Source organism: Vitis vinifera, chromosome 6 (genome assembly GCF_030704535.1).
Source record: "Vitis vinifera cultivar Pinot Noir 40024 chromosome 6, ASM3070453v1".
Taxonomy (NCBI): Eukaryota; Viridiplantae; Streptophyta; class Magnoliopsida; order Vitales; family Vitaceae; genus Vitis; species Vitis vinifera.
The window spans coordinates 2,168,640-2,186,548 of record NC_081810.1 but is presented as its reverse complement, the minus strand read 5'-3'; the positions used below and the strand labels follow the sequence as shown (position 1 = coordinate 2,186,548).

At 31.0% G+C, this 17,909-nt stretch overlaps 1 protein-coding gene across 2 annotated transcripts; it reads left to right on the top strand.

Annotated features, from left to right (window-relative positions):
* Window positions 1–10,430: 10,430 nt before the first annotated feature.
* Window positions 10,431–13,849, top strand: LOC100253656 (transcription factor bHLH130). 2 transcript variants are annotated; one of them, XM_059737362.1, is made up of 7 exons: window positions 10,431–11,372; window positions 11,412–11,831; window positions 12,280–12,635; window positions 12,716–12,889; window positions 13,094–13,159; window positions 13,233–13,301; window positions 13,401–13,849. In XM_059737362.1, the coding sequence occupies exons 1-7, from the start codon at window positions 11,234–11,236 to the stop codon at window positions 13,452–13,454; spliced, it is 1,278 nt and encodes a 425-aa protein (XP_059593345.1). In that variant the 5' UTR covers window positions 10,431–11,233; the 3' UTR covers window positions 13,455–13,849. The 2 variants fall into 2 exon arrangements, with proteins under 2 accessions (XP_059593345.1, XP_010651260.1); XM_010652958.3 differs by having other exon boundaries at window positions 10,431–11,831.
* Window positions 13,850–17,909: the final 4,060 nt, after the last annotated feature.

Below are 17,909 nucleotides of genomic sequence, written 5' to 3'. Positions count from 1 at the left end.
AAATAAATAAATGTGATAGGGAAGCATGTGGAGAGCGAAAGACATGGCTGTGAACAAGGGGCAGTTACCTGTATTTCTGTTGATGGTCTGATTGAACCCTGCCTTAATTCATGCAAGATTTTGTGACTAAATCTTTGAATTTTTTCTTTTTTTATATATATGCCATTTCATGTGCCTAATATTTCTATTATTTAAATTGAGAATTATATGACACCTAATCAAAAACCACACTACTACCCTTTTTTTTTTTTTTGTCTTTTGTAGGATTTGAGGTGCATTATTTAAAATCCAAGATATGTATTTGAAAACATATTCTAAGGGAAACTATATGAATCATTTGGAGGTGCCATGTGACTATGCATGGCATGATTTTGAATAATGCATCCATGCAATTAGGTTTAGACCCCATTTGACATAACCCCTTTTTAGTAATTTACCTTTTTTTTTAAAAAAAATGTTAAATGGCTTTATGGTGCATTTGATTTCAAGCTAAAAGGTAATTTGTAGGGGATGACAAAAGTAGGTTTGTGACTTGAGGCTGAATGTTTGAGTGGCTGGCCATGTGCCAGCCAGCCCAAGCAAAGTTGGTACTCAACTAGGCCAAGTTTGTTGTTGGGTTGGGCTTGGGTAACAAGGTTTTATCTTGTTATGATGTTGAATTGGTCTGTTTTTGGCCCAAACCCAATTGGACTATTTAGTTGGGCTAAGCCCAACTCCCCAAAGTACGATGTCCATGTACCACCGGCCTTTTCATTCTTAAAGACAAGACAAAGAGAAGATAGACGAACCTGAAGACTAGAAAAAAAATTCAAATCCAAAACAATGTCATCTTTGTTATAAATATGGTAAACAGAGACATTTTAAGTCTAAATGTAAGACAATAAATTCAAGAATTAGATATAAGCGAAGAATTAAAGACTTCAATGCTTAATATGATAATATTAGTAAGCAATCAAGATTTTCATCAAATTCAAAATTAGAAATCAAAGGCTTAAACAATTTATGTCAGAAATCTTTAATAGATGATGAATATGATACTAACACTAATTGTGATTTGTCTTTGTAACATTAAAATTATTATTGCACAATCTTTCGTAAGTGATATCCACAAGTTATCAAGTTTTCAATAAACTAATAATCATTTTCAAGACTAGAGATTATGTAGATTGTGGAAGAAAAGAATAAAGAATTCATCCCTTTTCAACGCTCTTTGACCCCTTTTTATAAGTTTCTCTTACTAGATTTTGATTGATTGAATGAATCAATCTTTTCCTTGGGAAGTGGCATGTCAAGAAGTCAAACGTTAGGGATCTCGTTGAGCTTACTATTGGTTGGCCAGATCTGTGTTGGATGGCATATGGCTGACCAAATAGAAGCCCCCCTTCTACCAATGGGATTCATTCCTCGTACATATCCCACTGTAGCCCTTGGTACCTGTGCCAATGAACCCTAGTAGTTCAGTCCGGAGGTCAAGAAGAACTTCTTGAGTGCCAAAAGTTTTTTGTGAGGACTACTAAGTGACAACTACCAACTATGTTAACAGGTTCAAATTCTCTACCAAAGCATCCCTTCTTGACCTTGAGTTCCTAGGCTCATGGAGTGTTTGGAACAACTCAAGTCGATCGAGGTCGATGATCCCAAGCGGTTTGCACTATGTGCCCAATATCAATACTTCCAATGGGTCCATTCCAATATTTCGTACCTCAAAAAACTATTAATGTTTTAACAAATGACCAAAATATAATATTAGAAATAATAAATTTATCTCTTTTTATCTTCATTGGTCTAATAAATTCAAAACATATTTCTTCATAGCTAATTCTAGTCTTAATTCTTTCTTGTTCTACTAAAAATAGAAATTAAGGTATAGGAATACAAACGGTATATGACAAAGTTACAGAAGGCTCCCCTATCCCTATTCCGACTTGTAAATTTATTCCCTATCTCTATATTATTTCCCATTGTAGACTAAATATTATTTTTACTGCATCTTTTATTGAATAAATTTATTTCTCAAATACAAATTTTAATATATTACTATATATTTTTTGGGCTCGAAGCAAATAATATGTATACGATTTGGTGTAAGTCATATAAATGGTATCAAAGTCGATCCCTGACTTCGATGTAGAGATTTGTTTGGTTTCATGAGAAATGTCTATTTATTTGGCTTTGCAATCCTGTGAAACACAACGTCCTTATTATATCTACATGAGAGATGATTGTGATGTCCCATATCGAATAGGAGAGAAAATTCTTAACACTTTATATGCATGAACTCCTCTTAAACTTATAAATGTATTTTAAAACCATGAAAGCCTATTTTGGACTCAAAGTGGACAATTTGTATATAATTGGGTGTGGATTGTTGCACAAAGTTTCACATCCAGTTTGATCACAAAATGATTCTAATTCTTTTTTACTTGAGTTCATATTGAATTCTAGCATTTACCCTTGATAAAGAACACAAAGATAAAGCTTATAGGTAATTAGTTCACCATAATTTTAAAAATTCATATAGACTTTATTCCATCAAATCTCTCTATATCCAAGTTTGTCGTTTGGTTCGGGAAGGGGGCATCATGGGGTCGTCTCTTTTGTTACGATATTGGGTTGGTCTATGTCCGGCCCAAACCCAAACCCAAACCCAATTGGACAATTTGGTTGGTTTAAGCCCAAGTCCCAAAAGTGAGACATCCATGAACTACTATCCTTTACAAAGCCCAATTCCAAGAGGCCTATTGCATAGGAGTGGGCATATCACATGCATCTAGGGGTGAAGAACCCCTATGGTAAAGGTTTCACTTTATAGCTCTCCAGAAGGCTTACCACTTGACCACTCTAGAAGCCAACCAGTTGGCCTCTATCTCAAGGTTTCCCCTACTACACTCGTGAAGGCTTACAATTTGACCCATTATCATCCCTATTTTTAACTTCTGCTTTTAATGGTAAAAATATAATTAACAACAATAGAATTCTTCTTCCTAAAATATTTTTAGAATACACACCATTCATGAGCCCTCTAAAAAGCAAAGAGTTAAAAAAGGGAGAATCAACCGAACCAAAAGTCATGTGACATGATATTTTGAATCTAGACTACACAACCACTTTTAATCTTTTGTTCCTCAAACCCAACATGTTTTCCTCTAAGTCAAAAAGACAAGCTTTGCCCTCCAAATATCTCAGAAGCAATTGTGACTTTTCTCCAAGACTTGAATTTGATGCCTTTGTTTGGACACAATACAATACTTATCCCTACATTTTCCCCTAGAATCTTCTTGTTCAAGTCTAATGATAAAAAAACCACCCAATCGCATCCTCACGTGAATTTGTTTTCCTCCACACATCCAACCCTATATGTGTTTACACTCTGATTGCGAAATCTCTTTCTTTGAGAAATGAAAATGACTATTCAGCATAGGTTTTACCATCCCACCTATGACTCGTAGACTACATATTTGAACACTAACATGACTTTAGTTGTATCCACAAGTTCTCGTTTCTCATCACCAAGAAAGTTTTGAAGAAGGACTAAGGATTTTTCTTACATGGGTAAATGGATTTTCCAAATTTTCATGGAAAATTTGCCCTTAACTGGCCTAGAATTCACTTTTGTATTATGATTTTTGACCTTATTTTGGAAAACCCATCTGCAATTTTCAACTGGGTTTGAATTTGACATGTGAAAAAGGTCATCAAAATCAGGTAAGTCATTTTCACTGGTAATGGGGCAGGCATGGACAAGGAAAAAAAGGGCGTGAAAAACTTGATTATGACGTTTAAAAGTAGATGGGCCTCCTTGTGTCCTAATATACCACACATGGGTAGGAGAAAATAATTGAGAGAAATAAAAAAATTTAATATATTTATATTTATTTAAAATAAAGATAATAGACATAGCAATTGTCAAATGGAATTTTATAGATTTGATGCCAGAAGAAGAAAAAATATGGGGGGTGGTTTGTTGGGTTACACATATTGGGGAAGAATCTATTCCTGAAATTTGGTCCAATTATCTTAGAAAGTACCCCTCCAAACCTACAAGGATTGGACCTATGTTGCCTTCCACGTCACCCTTCTAGGAATCTCTATCCATTCCCATGATTTGATGTGCCTCTTCGTACATTTTGTGGTACATTTCCTTGGTATTTATCTCCCTTGGATTTTCCCATTTATACTTGTTTACCATATCCTCACACTCGATAGTTTTTATCATTCTATGTTACAATACAACTATTTCATCAAATTTGAACCCACTTTTAAAAGTTTTTCTAATTGGAAAAAAAAAAAAGTATTTGATAAAATTTTAAAATATTACAAAATTACTCATAATGATTTTTCAGTTTCAAATAATTGAAGATTGTTACCCTATTTTAATATCATTTATATATATTAATATCTCTAAATGTCATTTTCTATATCGTCTTGAGCTACTTTCATGGTTTTGTTTTCCTTATCTTAAGAGTGAATATTTTTGTTAATTTTACATCATCGTTCTATTTATCACTTAAAATAAGTTTCTATTAGGCAAAAACAAAATGTCAAAATAGCTAATTTCGAATTTCAAATAAATAGTGTTAAATAAAAGAATTATGGAGACATGACTAAGCCATCAGATTGTCAGATATAATTAAATAATTTGAAAGTAGAATTTTTAGGAATACTTTAAAATTTTATTAAAAAAAATTACCTCTCACAATTGTCATTTTTAATTTTTTATTGAATACAAATTTATAATATTAATTCTTTCCTTTTTAAGATAATGGCTTTAACTTCTAAAAGTAGAGCTAAAAACAAAAAATAAAAAAAATATTTTACACAAACTTTAGTCATGGATATTATTAAAAAGACAAATATGATAGCATGTTTTAAAAGGTTGATGTAAGGTCTCAAATAAATAAAATAAAATAAAAGGGGTCCCACCAATCCTCCTTTAACACTAAATTCTTCTTATAACTTTGCATTTTAATCATTATTGAAGTGGATAATGGATAATGTTTCCTTAACTAAGATACTATGGCCATTATTGTAATACCACTTGCTCAACCTTTTGGAGCTCCCCTCCCACTCATTGGGGTTGTCTAAATGTTTGAATTCATCATTGAGTAAAAAATAAATATAGATTTTTTTTGTAGAAGAGCAAATTAATAATAAATATACAATAAAAATGTTAATTTTCATGTGATTTATCCCATATGATAATGGATATTAAAATAATAATAAATACATAATAACAATTTTCATTTTCATGTGTAAAATAAATTGAAATAAAATCGTCAATCTAAATTAATTAATTTAGCTTATTAATAGAATAAGAAATAAAAAAATTAGTTATCTCAAATTTCAAGCATTTTGGTTTGTTACGATAAAAAATAAAAAAAAATCATAATAAAGTAAAAAATAGCTAAGTGAGCAAGTATAAAACGAAAGAAAATATGCTAATTTAAATTGAAAATATTAATGGAAATAATAATTAATTTTTAATATTTTGATTTATCAATAATATAAAACATAATAGCAATTTATAATATTTATAATTTCATAAAAATGCTTCACTAAAAATATTGATTTAAGATTTTATAGTACAAAAATAACTACATTTAAAATAATAGCTAATGCCTGTCCACGTCCAATTTATACCTACAATGGCAAAGCAGTAAATACAATACCAAAGGAGGGTATTTTTGGAAATACAAAAGAGGATTGACGGCTAGACAGCGTTACGTGACACGGGAAAACAAAAGCAGCCGAGGGGAAGGGGTTTTGTCGGCTCCGAAACTCGCAGAATCCGAAATTTCCCGAACCGAATCCGATGCTCACGTGTTTTGACGGCGCCGTTAACGGAATCAGTTTCGCCGTTATTTGCTCACGTCCTACTTTATGAGTCGGTTCATAGTGCACGCGGCCGAAAAAAGGGGAGGATAAAAAGGTCAATTAAAAATAAGAGAAGGACAACACGACGCACGTGACAAGGGCACGTGAAAGAGGTAAACGGTGGAGAACACGAGTGAAAAATGCGGCTTTTGGTAGTGGAGAACAGCTCGGTGAAAATGGGCCTTTCAGTGGAAATAATAATATTTAAATACATTATTATTTTATAATATTCTAGATTTTTATTTTTAATTTAAATTTTCAAGTATTGTTACCGCGTATAATCTAAGTAAAACATATGTAATATTATTTTAAATTAATTTTATCAAGGTAACACATTTTTGCTTTTATCAATTTAAATCATATATTAATACTTTAATAATATGAATTATTTTATTATAAAAATGATATTTTTATTAACTCAGTTTATATACAAGAAATTTTTGTCAATCTTAAATCAGCTATATTTTTAAATATTAAAGCACAAATAATTTTGTTATGTTTTATTTTACTATTAGAAAATAATAATAAAAAATATAAATATAGATGAATTAAGTCAAGGAAAGTTTATGGAGAAGATGTAGGCTGCTCATATATTATTTATTTTATTTTATTTCCTTTAAATTTGTTGAAAACCAAATATAGTTTAAATATCCCGAGATCTAAACAACCACTATAAATTATTTTTTGTTTTTTAAAATGATAATCTAATGATGCTAGTATTCAAATTACATGATGAACTCGCTAGGGTTAAATGGTTAGGTTCTTAAGAATCATGCAAGGTGTCATGGAGAAGATCTCCTAAACCACCACCAGCTATGCTATTAACTGTGTTAATTATCAAATTGATTTGAGGAATCTAGATCTAATTTTTTAACCAAACTAAATCAAATGTGCTAGTAATTACATTTTCTTTTTTTCTTTTTTAATAATTTCTTTATATTTCTAGTGGATAAATCAAAATACATGCCATTCAAATTCTCAAAATGGATGAATATGATAAAAAAAAAAAAAAAAAACTAATTTCTCCAAATTAAAAAAAAAATAAAAAAAATTGTGAACCCGTTTGGAACTGTTTTTTAGCATAATTTTTTATTCTCTAAAATGAAAAACACATAAAATATGTTTAACAACCAAAAACTGTTTTTTTTTTCTTAAAAACAGAAAACTGAATATTTTAACATAATGTCTTTTAGTTATTTTTTATTGTTTTCACTTGTTTTCTAATGATTGTTTTAATAAATAATTATGCAAATCTATGGAATGATTAAAAATAAAATATTATATATAAAAAATTATTTTTAAAAACATTAAAAACATGTTAAAAATATTTTAAGTTTCCAAAAAAACTTTTGTTCTACAAAAATCATATACCAATTTTCAAAAACTGAAATAAAAAAATATTTTCTAAAATAATTACCCTATATTTTATTAGTCTCAAACTTGTATTTTATTTTTCTTTCAACTTTTTACTTAACCCATTCTTTATTGCCATTTTAATTATTAAAATAAAGTCTACAACGAAAAATATGAAAAATAATTCTCAAAGTTCTCAAATATGTCACATAATTAGATTAGACCTAGATTGAGGAAAGTAAACAACATACCTAATAACATTGAAATTTTTAGCTAAGTTTTCAAGCATATCATATAGTTAGATGTATCAACATACCTAATAACATTGAAAATTTTAATATCAGATTTAATCTTCAAACTACATCAATTATAATGACTCAATTTAAAGTATTTAATTAATAAGAGTGACCGTAATACGACAAAATACATAGCACAGTAACGTCGCTCCAAAGCGACACCTCTATTATTTTTTATTTTATTTATTCATTTTTTTAATCATGACAGCACGCCAAATATGTGGCATGTCAAGAAATGGGACGACTAATATAGAATGAGTAGAAAAATCTTGGTAATAAAGATTTTTTAGGCTTTGAATAATCTAATAATCTAATGAAAGGGAAAGTGCTTAACCTCCACTCAATTGAGTTTTGTCCTCTACTGATTTAATTAATTGAATCAAGGTCTTAAATAAAGTTAATTAATTAATTAAAGTTCTCCCATCACATTTGGAGATTCTAATATCATAGACTATAGATTATAATAGTTGTAATTAGTTGGCAATCCATGTTTGTTTATGTTCAAATCAAGTGGTGATTAATGAGAAGACACGTGCATAAGCACTTTCAGAAAGATTTAACCTTAAGAAAATCAAAGTAACGAAGTTTACTAAAAGGAAGTGTATTGTTCTTGGTAGGCGGTACCTTATTATTTATTTATTTATTTATTTATTAGTATTTACTTGCATCTTAGCAGGAAAGTCATGTGCAATCTTTCACCGACATCTATCTATCTATATAAAAATATTTTAGAAATTAATTAAAATTTGAAAAATAAAAAAAATTAACTAATTAGTTGTTTTAAGTCTAGTTAATTCAAGTTAAATGATATCAGTAATTTCTTACTAGATTTATGTGCAATAAGCACTTTGAGAAATATTTAACCTTAAGAAAATCAAAGTAACAAAGTTTACTAAAAGGAAGTGTATTGTTCTTAGTAGTCGGTACCCTACTATTTATTTATTTATTTATTAGTATTTACTTGCATCTTAGTAGTAAAGTCACATGCAATCTTTGGCCAACATCTATCTATCTATATAAAAATATTTTAGAAATCAATTAAAATTTTAAAAATAAAAATATTAACTAATTAGTTGTTTTGAAAACTAAAAGCTCTCTTGAACATTTGAGAAAAATTTGTAGATACTAAAAATCATTATTTGAAATTCAAAGCAACTTTTAATAATGACGATATTAAGAAAATATCGATGTTTAGAAAAAACTTTTAATGGCAAGTCTCGGGTTTCTTATATGATTTATGTACTTTTTGAATAAATTAAAAAAATCGAACCTTACAATAAATACCAGACAGTAAGTGAACTTTTATTTAATTAAATTATTTAAAATCGTGATTAAAATATAATTCTCGAACATAAAATCAATTTTAAGTCAATAATAGTTACTTTTGGTTCTACTTATTCTTCTATAGACTTGGAAGCTATAAAAGTTCTCCTCGTCAAATGATTAGAATGAATTTGACCATTTTGTGAGAGGAACATTTAGAATTAAAAAAGAGGGTTTGTAAAAGTTACTTTTTTAACATTGATACTTCTTTCGAAATTATAACCTTGTTTCTAAATCCTTCACAAAATATATCACATAAATATTTTTAATTTTATAAAAATATAATTAGCATGCATCATTCTACCTCTTAAAAACTATTTAAAAAATATATAGGGCTTGTTAGATAACTATTTTCGAAAACAATTTTAGAAAACTGTTCTCTAATATTTTATAAACCAAAAATATGTTTGAAACCTAAAATATTTTTAATATATTTTTAATATTTAAAAATAATTTTTATATTTTATTTTTAATCATTCTATATATTCATATAATTATTTTTTAAAATAATCCTCAAAAAATAAGAAAATAACTAAAAGATAGTTATTTAAAAATATTTTATTTTATGTTTTTAATAGTTTTTTATTATCAAATGATTTTCCAATTTTTTTTGTTCTAAAGAAGAGAAAACTGTTATCATAAACCGTCACCAAACATAGCAGTAAAAAATAAAAATAGTAGTCATTTACTATCTTTAACATAACTTCTTCTCTTATGAGTTCAAATCTTGTAGGCTAATCACAAATCCATAAAAATGGGAGATCAAAATCCTACTTTAATCTTACTAAGCCCATCCAAGTTACTTTAATATTTAACATTTCCATATATATATATATATATATATATATATATATATATATATATATATATATATATATATATATATATCATAGGAGAAGTCAAGGCCCCCCTCTTTAATAAAACCCAACAGACAGCAACCACTCTTAATCAATACCATTTATAGGACAAAAATGCCCTTTATGCCTCACAACTAATCATTATTTACTAGTATAATACCATGAATTTTTTTTAAACTAATAAATTAATAAAAAGTAGTTAACCCAACTCATGATGCTAGTCTAAGAACTCTTTTTTTTTTTAAAACAAAATTTGAAGAAGGATAGAGAAAAGGGTATCAAAATTTAATGCTAGATAATTATTGACGTAGATCAAAGTCTTTTGGAAAGTAAGGAATGAAGTGGGATCCATAATTGAAACCTAACGGTAGGTATAATTCTATTAGAATAAAGAAAAATTGCTTCACCATGGAGACATTTGTGAAATAAGGCAAGACTTTCCTAATTCGGGTTAAAAAAAGGTGAAGGCAAGGCAATGTGGGGGTACAACTGCGCCTAGTGCCATATAATCAAGGACAGTGGCCCTATAGGAAGGGCAAAATGGTCTTTTTACCAAGTGGGTTGCCCCAAATTGTACAAAAACCTAGCTTAGTTCTAAAAATAGGCTTAGAGTTATGCTTGCTTCACCTTCGTGAATTCAGGGAATAATTGGGTAATAACAGAGGGACATGAGGGGCAAAGTGGTAAAATTTCCGAAAAAGTATACTAAATCTTCTGGCTTCTATTACTTCTCATTGGTTGAATTCACAGAAGAGGAAAGAAAATGGTTTTTGGTTTGAGTTCCTCTCTCTTTTTCTTCTTCTTCTTCTTCTTCTCTCGCTTGCATCACCACCACCACCACTGTCACCACCAGCTTCTCTAGAGAGAGAAAGAGCAGAGATTTTTGTTGGGAAGAGGAGAGAGAGAAAGTAGTGGGAGTCTGGGAGAGTGATTGGGTCTTTTGTTGTTGCTCTGTTCCTCTTTTGTGTTGTAATCCGGTATTCTTCTTTTTATTTCATTTTTCTTCCACTGGTTATTGGGCTCGGTGATTCAGATTCAAGAACAGAAAATTGGGTTGTTGTCAGATTGGAGATTGTTGAGATCAAATAGTGTAATTTCAAGAATTTTGAGCTGGGTTGTTCTCTTTTCTTCGTTTTGTTCCGTTTCAATCTGATATTGTTTTCGGGTGGCTGTTGTTGTGTTCTTGAGTTGGGTTACTCCAGATTCAGGTCTAGGGAATTGGGTCGTGCTCAGATTGGGAGTTCCGTGAAGATACGATTCTGGCTTGTGATGGAGACTTCATCTTCTCCTCTGTAATTCTCTGTTTATGAAGCTACTTTTTGGAGGAGTATTCTCAGCTATAGATTTATTTGATGTATTTTGTTAGATCCATATCGAGAAGGTGAAGTTTTTGTGTTGAATGCTTTGTGTATAGAACAAATTTTCCAGGAAAGTAAAAACTTTCTGCCCCAGCAAACAACAATTCTCAAAAGGAAAGACTCTTTTGTTTTCAAGCATAGGGAAAGAGAATTGGAGAACTGCATAGAAGTAATGGAGTCAAATCTTCAGCATCATCAGCATCAACAGCAGCAGATGAACTCCAGCTTGATGCGCTACAGATCTGCACCCAGCTCATACTTTTCCAATTTCATTGATGGAGAAGACTGTGAAGAGTTCCTACAACACAGGCCTTCAAGTCCTGAAACTGAGAGAATTTTCTCTAGCAGGCCTTCAAGTCCTGAAACTGAGAGAATTTTCTCTAGGTTCATGGCCAGTGGCGGGACAGAAGATTCATCGTCTCATACTGTTATGAATATGAGGCAGAATTCTCAGGCAATGGCGCCAGAATCAGTGGTAGTTGTGAGCCAGCAGAATCAGTTTATGGCGTCGATGAAGCACGGAGCGGAGGTTCTTCAGCAGCAGCAGAATGGTTATGCTTCTGGTTCGCAGATGATGTATCAGACTTCATCACCTATGCCACATCATAATTCAGCAGCTCCTGGTACAGTGGAGAATTCTTACAGTGCGGTTTCTTCAATGGGGATGGATCAGTCGCAGCAGATAAAGATTGGTGGAGGCAACAATTCGAATCTTATTCGACATAGTAGCTCACCTGCAGGACTGTTCTCCCACCTAAATGTTGAAAATGGTATACTTTTTTTCATCTTCCTATAAGAATTTCATTCTTCTTTGTTGTGGAATCTTCTGTTTGGTTCTTGGGAAGCCTCACAGAAAAGAAAAGAAAAGAAAATTCCAGAGACAAGGAAGCCCTTGTTCCCATTTTTGTTTCTTAATCCTATATCCAAAGAGGGTTTAAATGCTTCATTTTTAATCTAAAAACTTGAATTGATTCTGAAGATTTTGATTTCTCTTGCAACAAAATCATTTACCAATTGAGTTCATACAGTCCTTCCAGTAGAGTAATTTGTCTTAGCTATGATCTTAGATTCAAACACTGAGTGGGAAAGTTCTGGTTTTGAAAATATTCGTATGTATGTAGGATAGTTTTCCTTTACCCTTCTGCAGCTTATACTCTTGCATGACAGTGGAGAGTGAGAATCTGTGAATGATACTAAATGATTCTTAGCAAATGACAGGCTATGCTATAATGAGAGGCATGGGAAATTTCGGGTCTGGAAGTGGGACTAATGGAGAACCATCTTTTTCTTCTGCAAGCAGATTGAAGGGTCAAATAAACTTCTCGTCAGGGCCACCTTCTTCCTCAGGCCTAGTGACTCCCATCTCTGAAATGGGGAACAAAAGCATGGGAACAGGTAGTCCAGACAATGGAAGTTTTGGTGAAGGTCATAGTAACAGTGGAGGTTTCATCACAGGCTTCCCAATAGGCTCTTGGGATGATTCTGCAATCATGTCTGAAAGTTTTAGTAGCTTGAAAAGTGTTAGAGATGATGAGGCAAAGACTTTTTCTGGTTTGAATGCATCTGAAGCTCAGGTAGCCTATTCAGCTAATTAGATTATCTTGTCTTTGAACATGTCTATGATCTGATCTGACCATAATCCCTGTTTGATCAGAAGGGCGAGCCTGCAAACCGCCCTCCTGTTTTGGCTCATCACTTGAGTTTGCCAACAAAGACTTCTGCAGATTTGACGACCATTGAAAAGTATTTGCAGTTCCAAGATTCTGTACCTTGTAAGATTCGAGCCAAACGGGGATGTGCCACTCATCCACGAAGCATCGCTGAGAGGGTAAAGATTGTTTGATTCCCAACCATTTCAATTCCTCACTGATGGCTGCATATGTGGAGAATATTGCTCTGATAGGAACCACGATTGGAAAAAGATTCAGTTCTTGGACTTGTCCCCAGTGTCAAAAGGCCTAAGCCTAAGCCTAAGCCTAATACTTGGTGTTGAATATGTTTTACATGATTGGTTTATGTGAATTGTTTCCAGGTGAGAAGAACCCGAATCAGCGAAAGGATGAGGAAACTACAAGAGCTTGTCCCTAACATGGACAAGGTAGAATCTTCACTTGCATTTCTTCTGAAAACTAGTCTGTAAAAGCTCATCTTCCTGCTTTCCTTCTTAGCAGCAAACAAACACATCAGACATGTTAGATTTGGCTGTTGACTATATTAAAGACCTTCAGAAACAGGTCAAGGTATGTGACACACAAAGAAAACCACACACTCCAAACAATTCCTTCTTCATTCCTTCATTCATTCATTCATTCATTCTTAGTTGTTTCTATAAATTTCAGACCCTCTCAGATAATCGGGCAAAGTGTACGTGTTCAAACAAGCAGAAGCCATAGGACAAAAGGCCTGTAGGTGAGCAACAAATGCTTCTGTACAGAACCACAAAGATTTGGGAAAGGAGAATGAAAGCAACACCCAATTCATCTTTTTCACTTTACCATGTGGGTGTGAAAGAGAAACCGAAAGAAGGCTGCTATAAAGTGTAAGATTTTAGACCCTATTGATCCAACAAAGCCAACTGTATAGCAAATTTCCCAGGTTGAATGTAAACCAGTGATTTTCTAGTTGATGAGCCACAACCAACTTGGAGAAACCCTCATATTGTCTTTTGAGAGTCTGAAAGAGAGATTGAAGGAGATGGGTCTATATGTAGCTTAGCTAGCCCTCCCTTGTATACTTTTTCTATATTTTCAAGTAAAGATGGATGTGATGAATGGGTTGTCCCATTAAAGAGGGTGGGAAACATGTGGGGGCTACCATTTCTCCACAGGACTAATCGGTATAATTGGTATATTGAAGAAGATTGACTTGAGCAAATCAAAAAACCTCTCACTGAAATCAAAGCTCACTCCTATTACATAGACCCTAATGGCAGCTGCATCACTTTCTCAAACTTTCTCATCCTCTTTTCTCTTCATCTCCGTGTCTTATTTCATACAAACTGCTGTACTTCTCATGCAAATTGCTTCATCTTTCAATGCATTAAGATGAAAAGAAACTTTCCAAAACCCTTTTCTATCTTTGGCAAAATTCAGATTTAAGACAAATTCAAATTTATTCAGACTTCAGATAAAAAGAATAGAATTCACCACCATGAAAAGAATTTTCCCTACTCTTTATTGGTTCATTGGAACTTTTGGGTTGATTGATGATTAAGGTTAAGCAATCAAACAATGAAGTGGGGGTTTTGGAAAATGGGGTTTTCAAATGGTGAAGTTTGTAACTTTGGTCTCACATTGTCCCCCAAATTTCAAAGGGGTGCCCTACAATTTCACATATACCAGTTGTCTTGGGACTGGCTATATATGCCAAGAGCTTCAGTACATAGGATCACAATTGAACAGCTACCATTGATGTTATGAGTCTGGAATCTCTCAAATTGAAGTGACTTGAAAGGATCTTTAGATTCTCAAGTGTACATTGCAGTACTCTCACTTCTTTCATATTGCTAATTGAGCTCTCTTTTACAAGAATAGTATAAAACCTACCTATTTCATGAGGGTCCATTTTATGTTTTCAATATTTGTCTTATTCTTTTAGCATAAGATTCAATCCACAAATATTTTTTATTCTACATAATTTTGCCAAAATAAAGAATATTTACCTATTACGAAGTGATGGTCATGTTTAAATAGACTAAAAAATAAACAATAAGTTCCTCAAACTCGAGACATTTCTAAATAATCATATAATATCATGTTAAATTATTATTATTTTTTTAATTTAAATAGTTACTAATTACTTGTCTTCTCCTATATAGATATTGTTTGAGAATGAATCGTTATAAATGGAAGTTGAATTTTACTAAAATTTTATCATATTCATAAAGGGTATTTATTTATTTGAATGGTCACATCGAAGATAAATGTGATGTATCATAATGGTTAGAAAAAGAATAATATTTATGTAAGAGAGAATGTCTTGTACCATGGTAATAATGTAAAAGATTAACATTTTGGGTTATTTAATTAAAAGGGCCTCTCAAAACCCAATTTTTGAAATTTAACCTTCCACCCTTTTTTGGCATCATTTGGACAAAAATGTCCTCATCATTTTCTTGTAAAAATAACTTTTTCTTTTAAAACCTAGATATAAATACTTAAAATGGAAAATGATATTTATGTCAAAAATGATTTACTTTTTCAGAAAAATTATGAGAAGGGTTAGATTTTCAATTTAAGGATTATTTCATCCCTTTTAACCAAATATTTCTAACATTTTTCACTAAATGAGAAAAAAGTTTGTATAAGGTTGAAGCCCATCAACAAACTTGAAAATGCAGAGAAAGCTAAGAGAGAGGAGTTGGGCAACTTTGGAGATGAGATGCCTTTCTTGAAAAGAAGGTGTTGGTGAAGAGATGAGAGGAGCACATATAGAGCTGGAATGCAAATGGATGAAAAATCACTGTCCAGTTGAGCACAGAACCATTGGAAGTGAATCCCACCTCACACATGAAGTCATCACCCTCCTACAAGATGTTTTGTGTTATGGAAACCCACAAGAACCCAATTCATTTTTGGGTCTTTCCTTTTTATTTTTTCCCAATTCTCTTTCTTGGGGTAACGGGGATGTGGGTGTTTGTGGGGTCTTTAGGGTATCCACAGCTGTACTACTTGGGCACAGAACCTTCTCTTTTTCTAAGATTTCATGTGGGGGACCTCCCAGCTTCATGAACCTTCTCCCCACAGTGATGATGCTGATATTTTAATTCAAACCCACATTTATGGAAGCTCAAAAATGATTCTTCCTACTAAATTTTCACCTTTTTAGTTGTTGTTGATAATGCATGGGGGTCTGGGGTTGTGTTTCAATGATATTGTTTTTGAATTACATTTTCTTTTCCCCTATAGAGACAGTGATATTTGTATGGAGGAGAGAGTAGGGAGTACCAAATCTTTTAATTCACCCCCTGGAAGCCATTACACACCCCAACTGCACAGACAACAGGTGTAGTCATTGTCATGGCTTAAAGCGGCCTGCAATCAAAGTGGAGGTCAAGGTTGGTTTGGTACCCTTTTCAAACCAAGGACATGGTAGTGGTGGGGTGGTGAAAATGGGAGTTTTCTAGTCACAATGTCCCTTTTGGGCCAAAACAAAACATACCATGTTTTTTGAAACGGATGCTTAATACAGTTTGTATTATGTTATATAATTTTTATTTTAAAAAAAATCAAGTTAAAGCCATATTTTTAAAATGTGATTAGTAAAAACAAATAAATTGGATTTAAAAACTACAAGTTTTAGAGTGCGTTTGGTGATGATTTTAGAGTGTTTTTCGATTTTTTAACATTAATTTTTTTTATTTTTCAAGTATTATAAATATTAAAAATATTTTCTAAAATTATTATCAAACACACTCTTAAAGTACGTTTAGAATTGTTTTTAAAAAATGTTTCTAGTATTTCTAACATTTGAATGATAAAAAATTTCAAATATTAGAAAAATTAAAAGCGTTTCCTATAATTACTGTCAAACGGACTCTTAGAGTGCATTTGGGAATGATTCGAAAAAATGTTTCTAACATTTCTAACACTTGAATGATAAAAAATTTTAAGTATTAAAAAAATTAAAAGTGTTCCTTAAAATCACTACCAAATAAACTTTTAATACTATTTAAGAAACCATAACTATAACTTTAGAATAAATTTAAAATCATATTTTTTTAATGCTAAAACTGATTTCTTAAATTTTTAAAAGTATTTTCTAATTTTATCAAACTCATATGTTTTTTAAAAAACACTTTTTATGATAAAAGAGTTCTTAAAATCTTTGTCCAATATATTTTGTACAGGTAATTATGTTAAAAACATTGCATGAGAAAACACTTCTGTTAAAAATAATTTAAATAGAAACACTCTCAAACACACTCAAAATATATATATATTAGCGAATTTAATTCAATCCAACTTTATCCATATATCCTAACCCTATTTCCAATATGTAAGAATAAGATTAAATGGTGTTTGGTAAAATTTGATATTTATTATTTAATGATTTCAGTTTTAAATTACATTTAAATTGTTAATTTAAAACTTATTATTTAATTCTTATTATAAATATTAAAGTTGTTTGATAAAATTAACTTAAAACTTATTCTAAATCATCAAATTAACATTTTTATTCTCATAAATTATAACTAGGACAAAAGAGGTCGACTAATAGTGGAGGTCGTAAAATAACAAAAAAGATGATAGAGGTAATTAAGCAAATGAAGGTAAAAATGTAAAATAAATACGTATACTTGATGATAAATTAATTGTTTTTACTTCTTATTTAAAGTTTTTTTTATTTTAAATCATTTCATTAAGTGGTTTTTATTAAACATATTTAATTTATTTAATTACTTAAATTAAACCATTAAACTACTTTAAATTATTAAGTTAGTTTACCAAATACTTACTAAATCAACCTCAAATTTAACACACCTCTTAAGTCTTAACAAAGTCAAATTTAGGAATGTGATATCCCAATTATTTAAATTAATTATCATCCCGTTCAAGCATAGACAAATGGAGGAGTGCTCCATTTTTAAACAAATTTAAAAATGTTTATTACTTATTTTTAGTGGAAATAACTTTTTTTATGTGTATTAAAAAAAGAAAAAATAAAAGGAAAAAATATAATAAATTATATATATATAAAATGAGAGTGAATCAGAGAGTAAAGTACGAAAAAACCCGTCTTATTGTTATCCCATACCTAATCATATTAAATTGAATTAAATTTATGTTAAAACCTTTAATAATTCGAGTTACATTCGGATTGTTCGCAACTCGACCCATCCCGTTAAA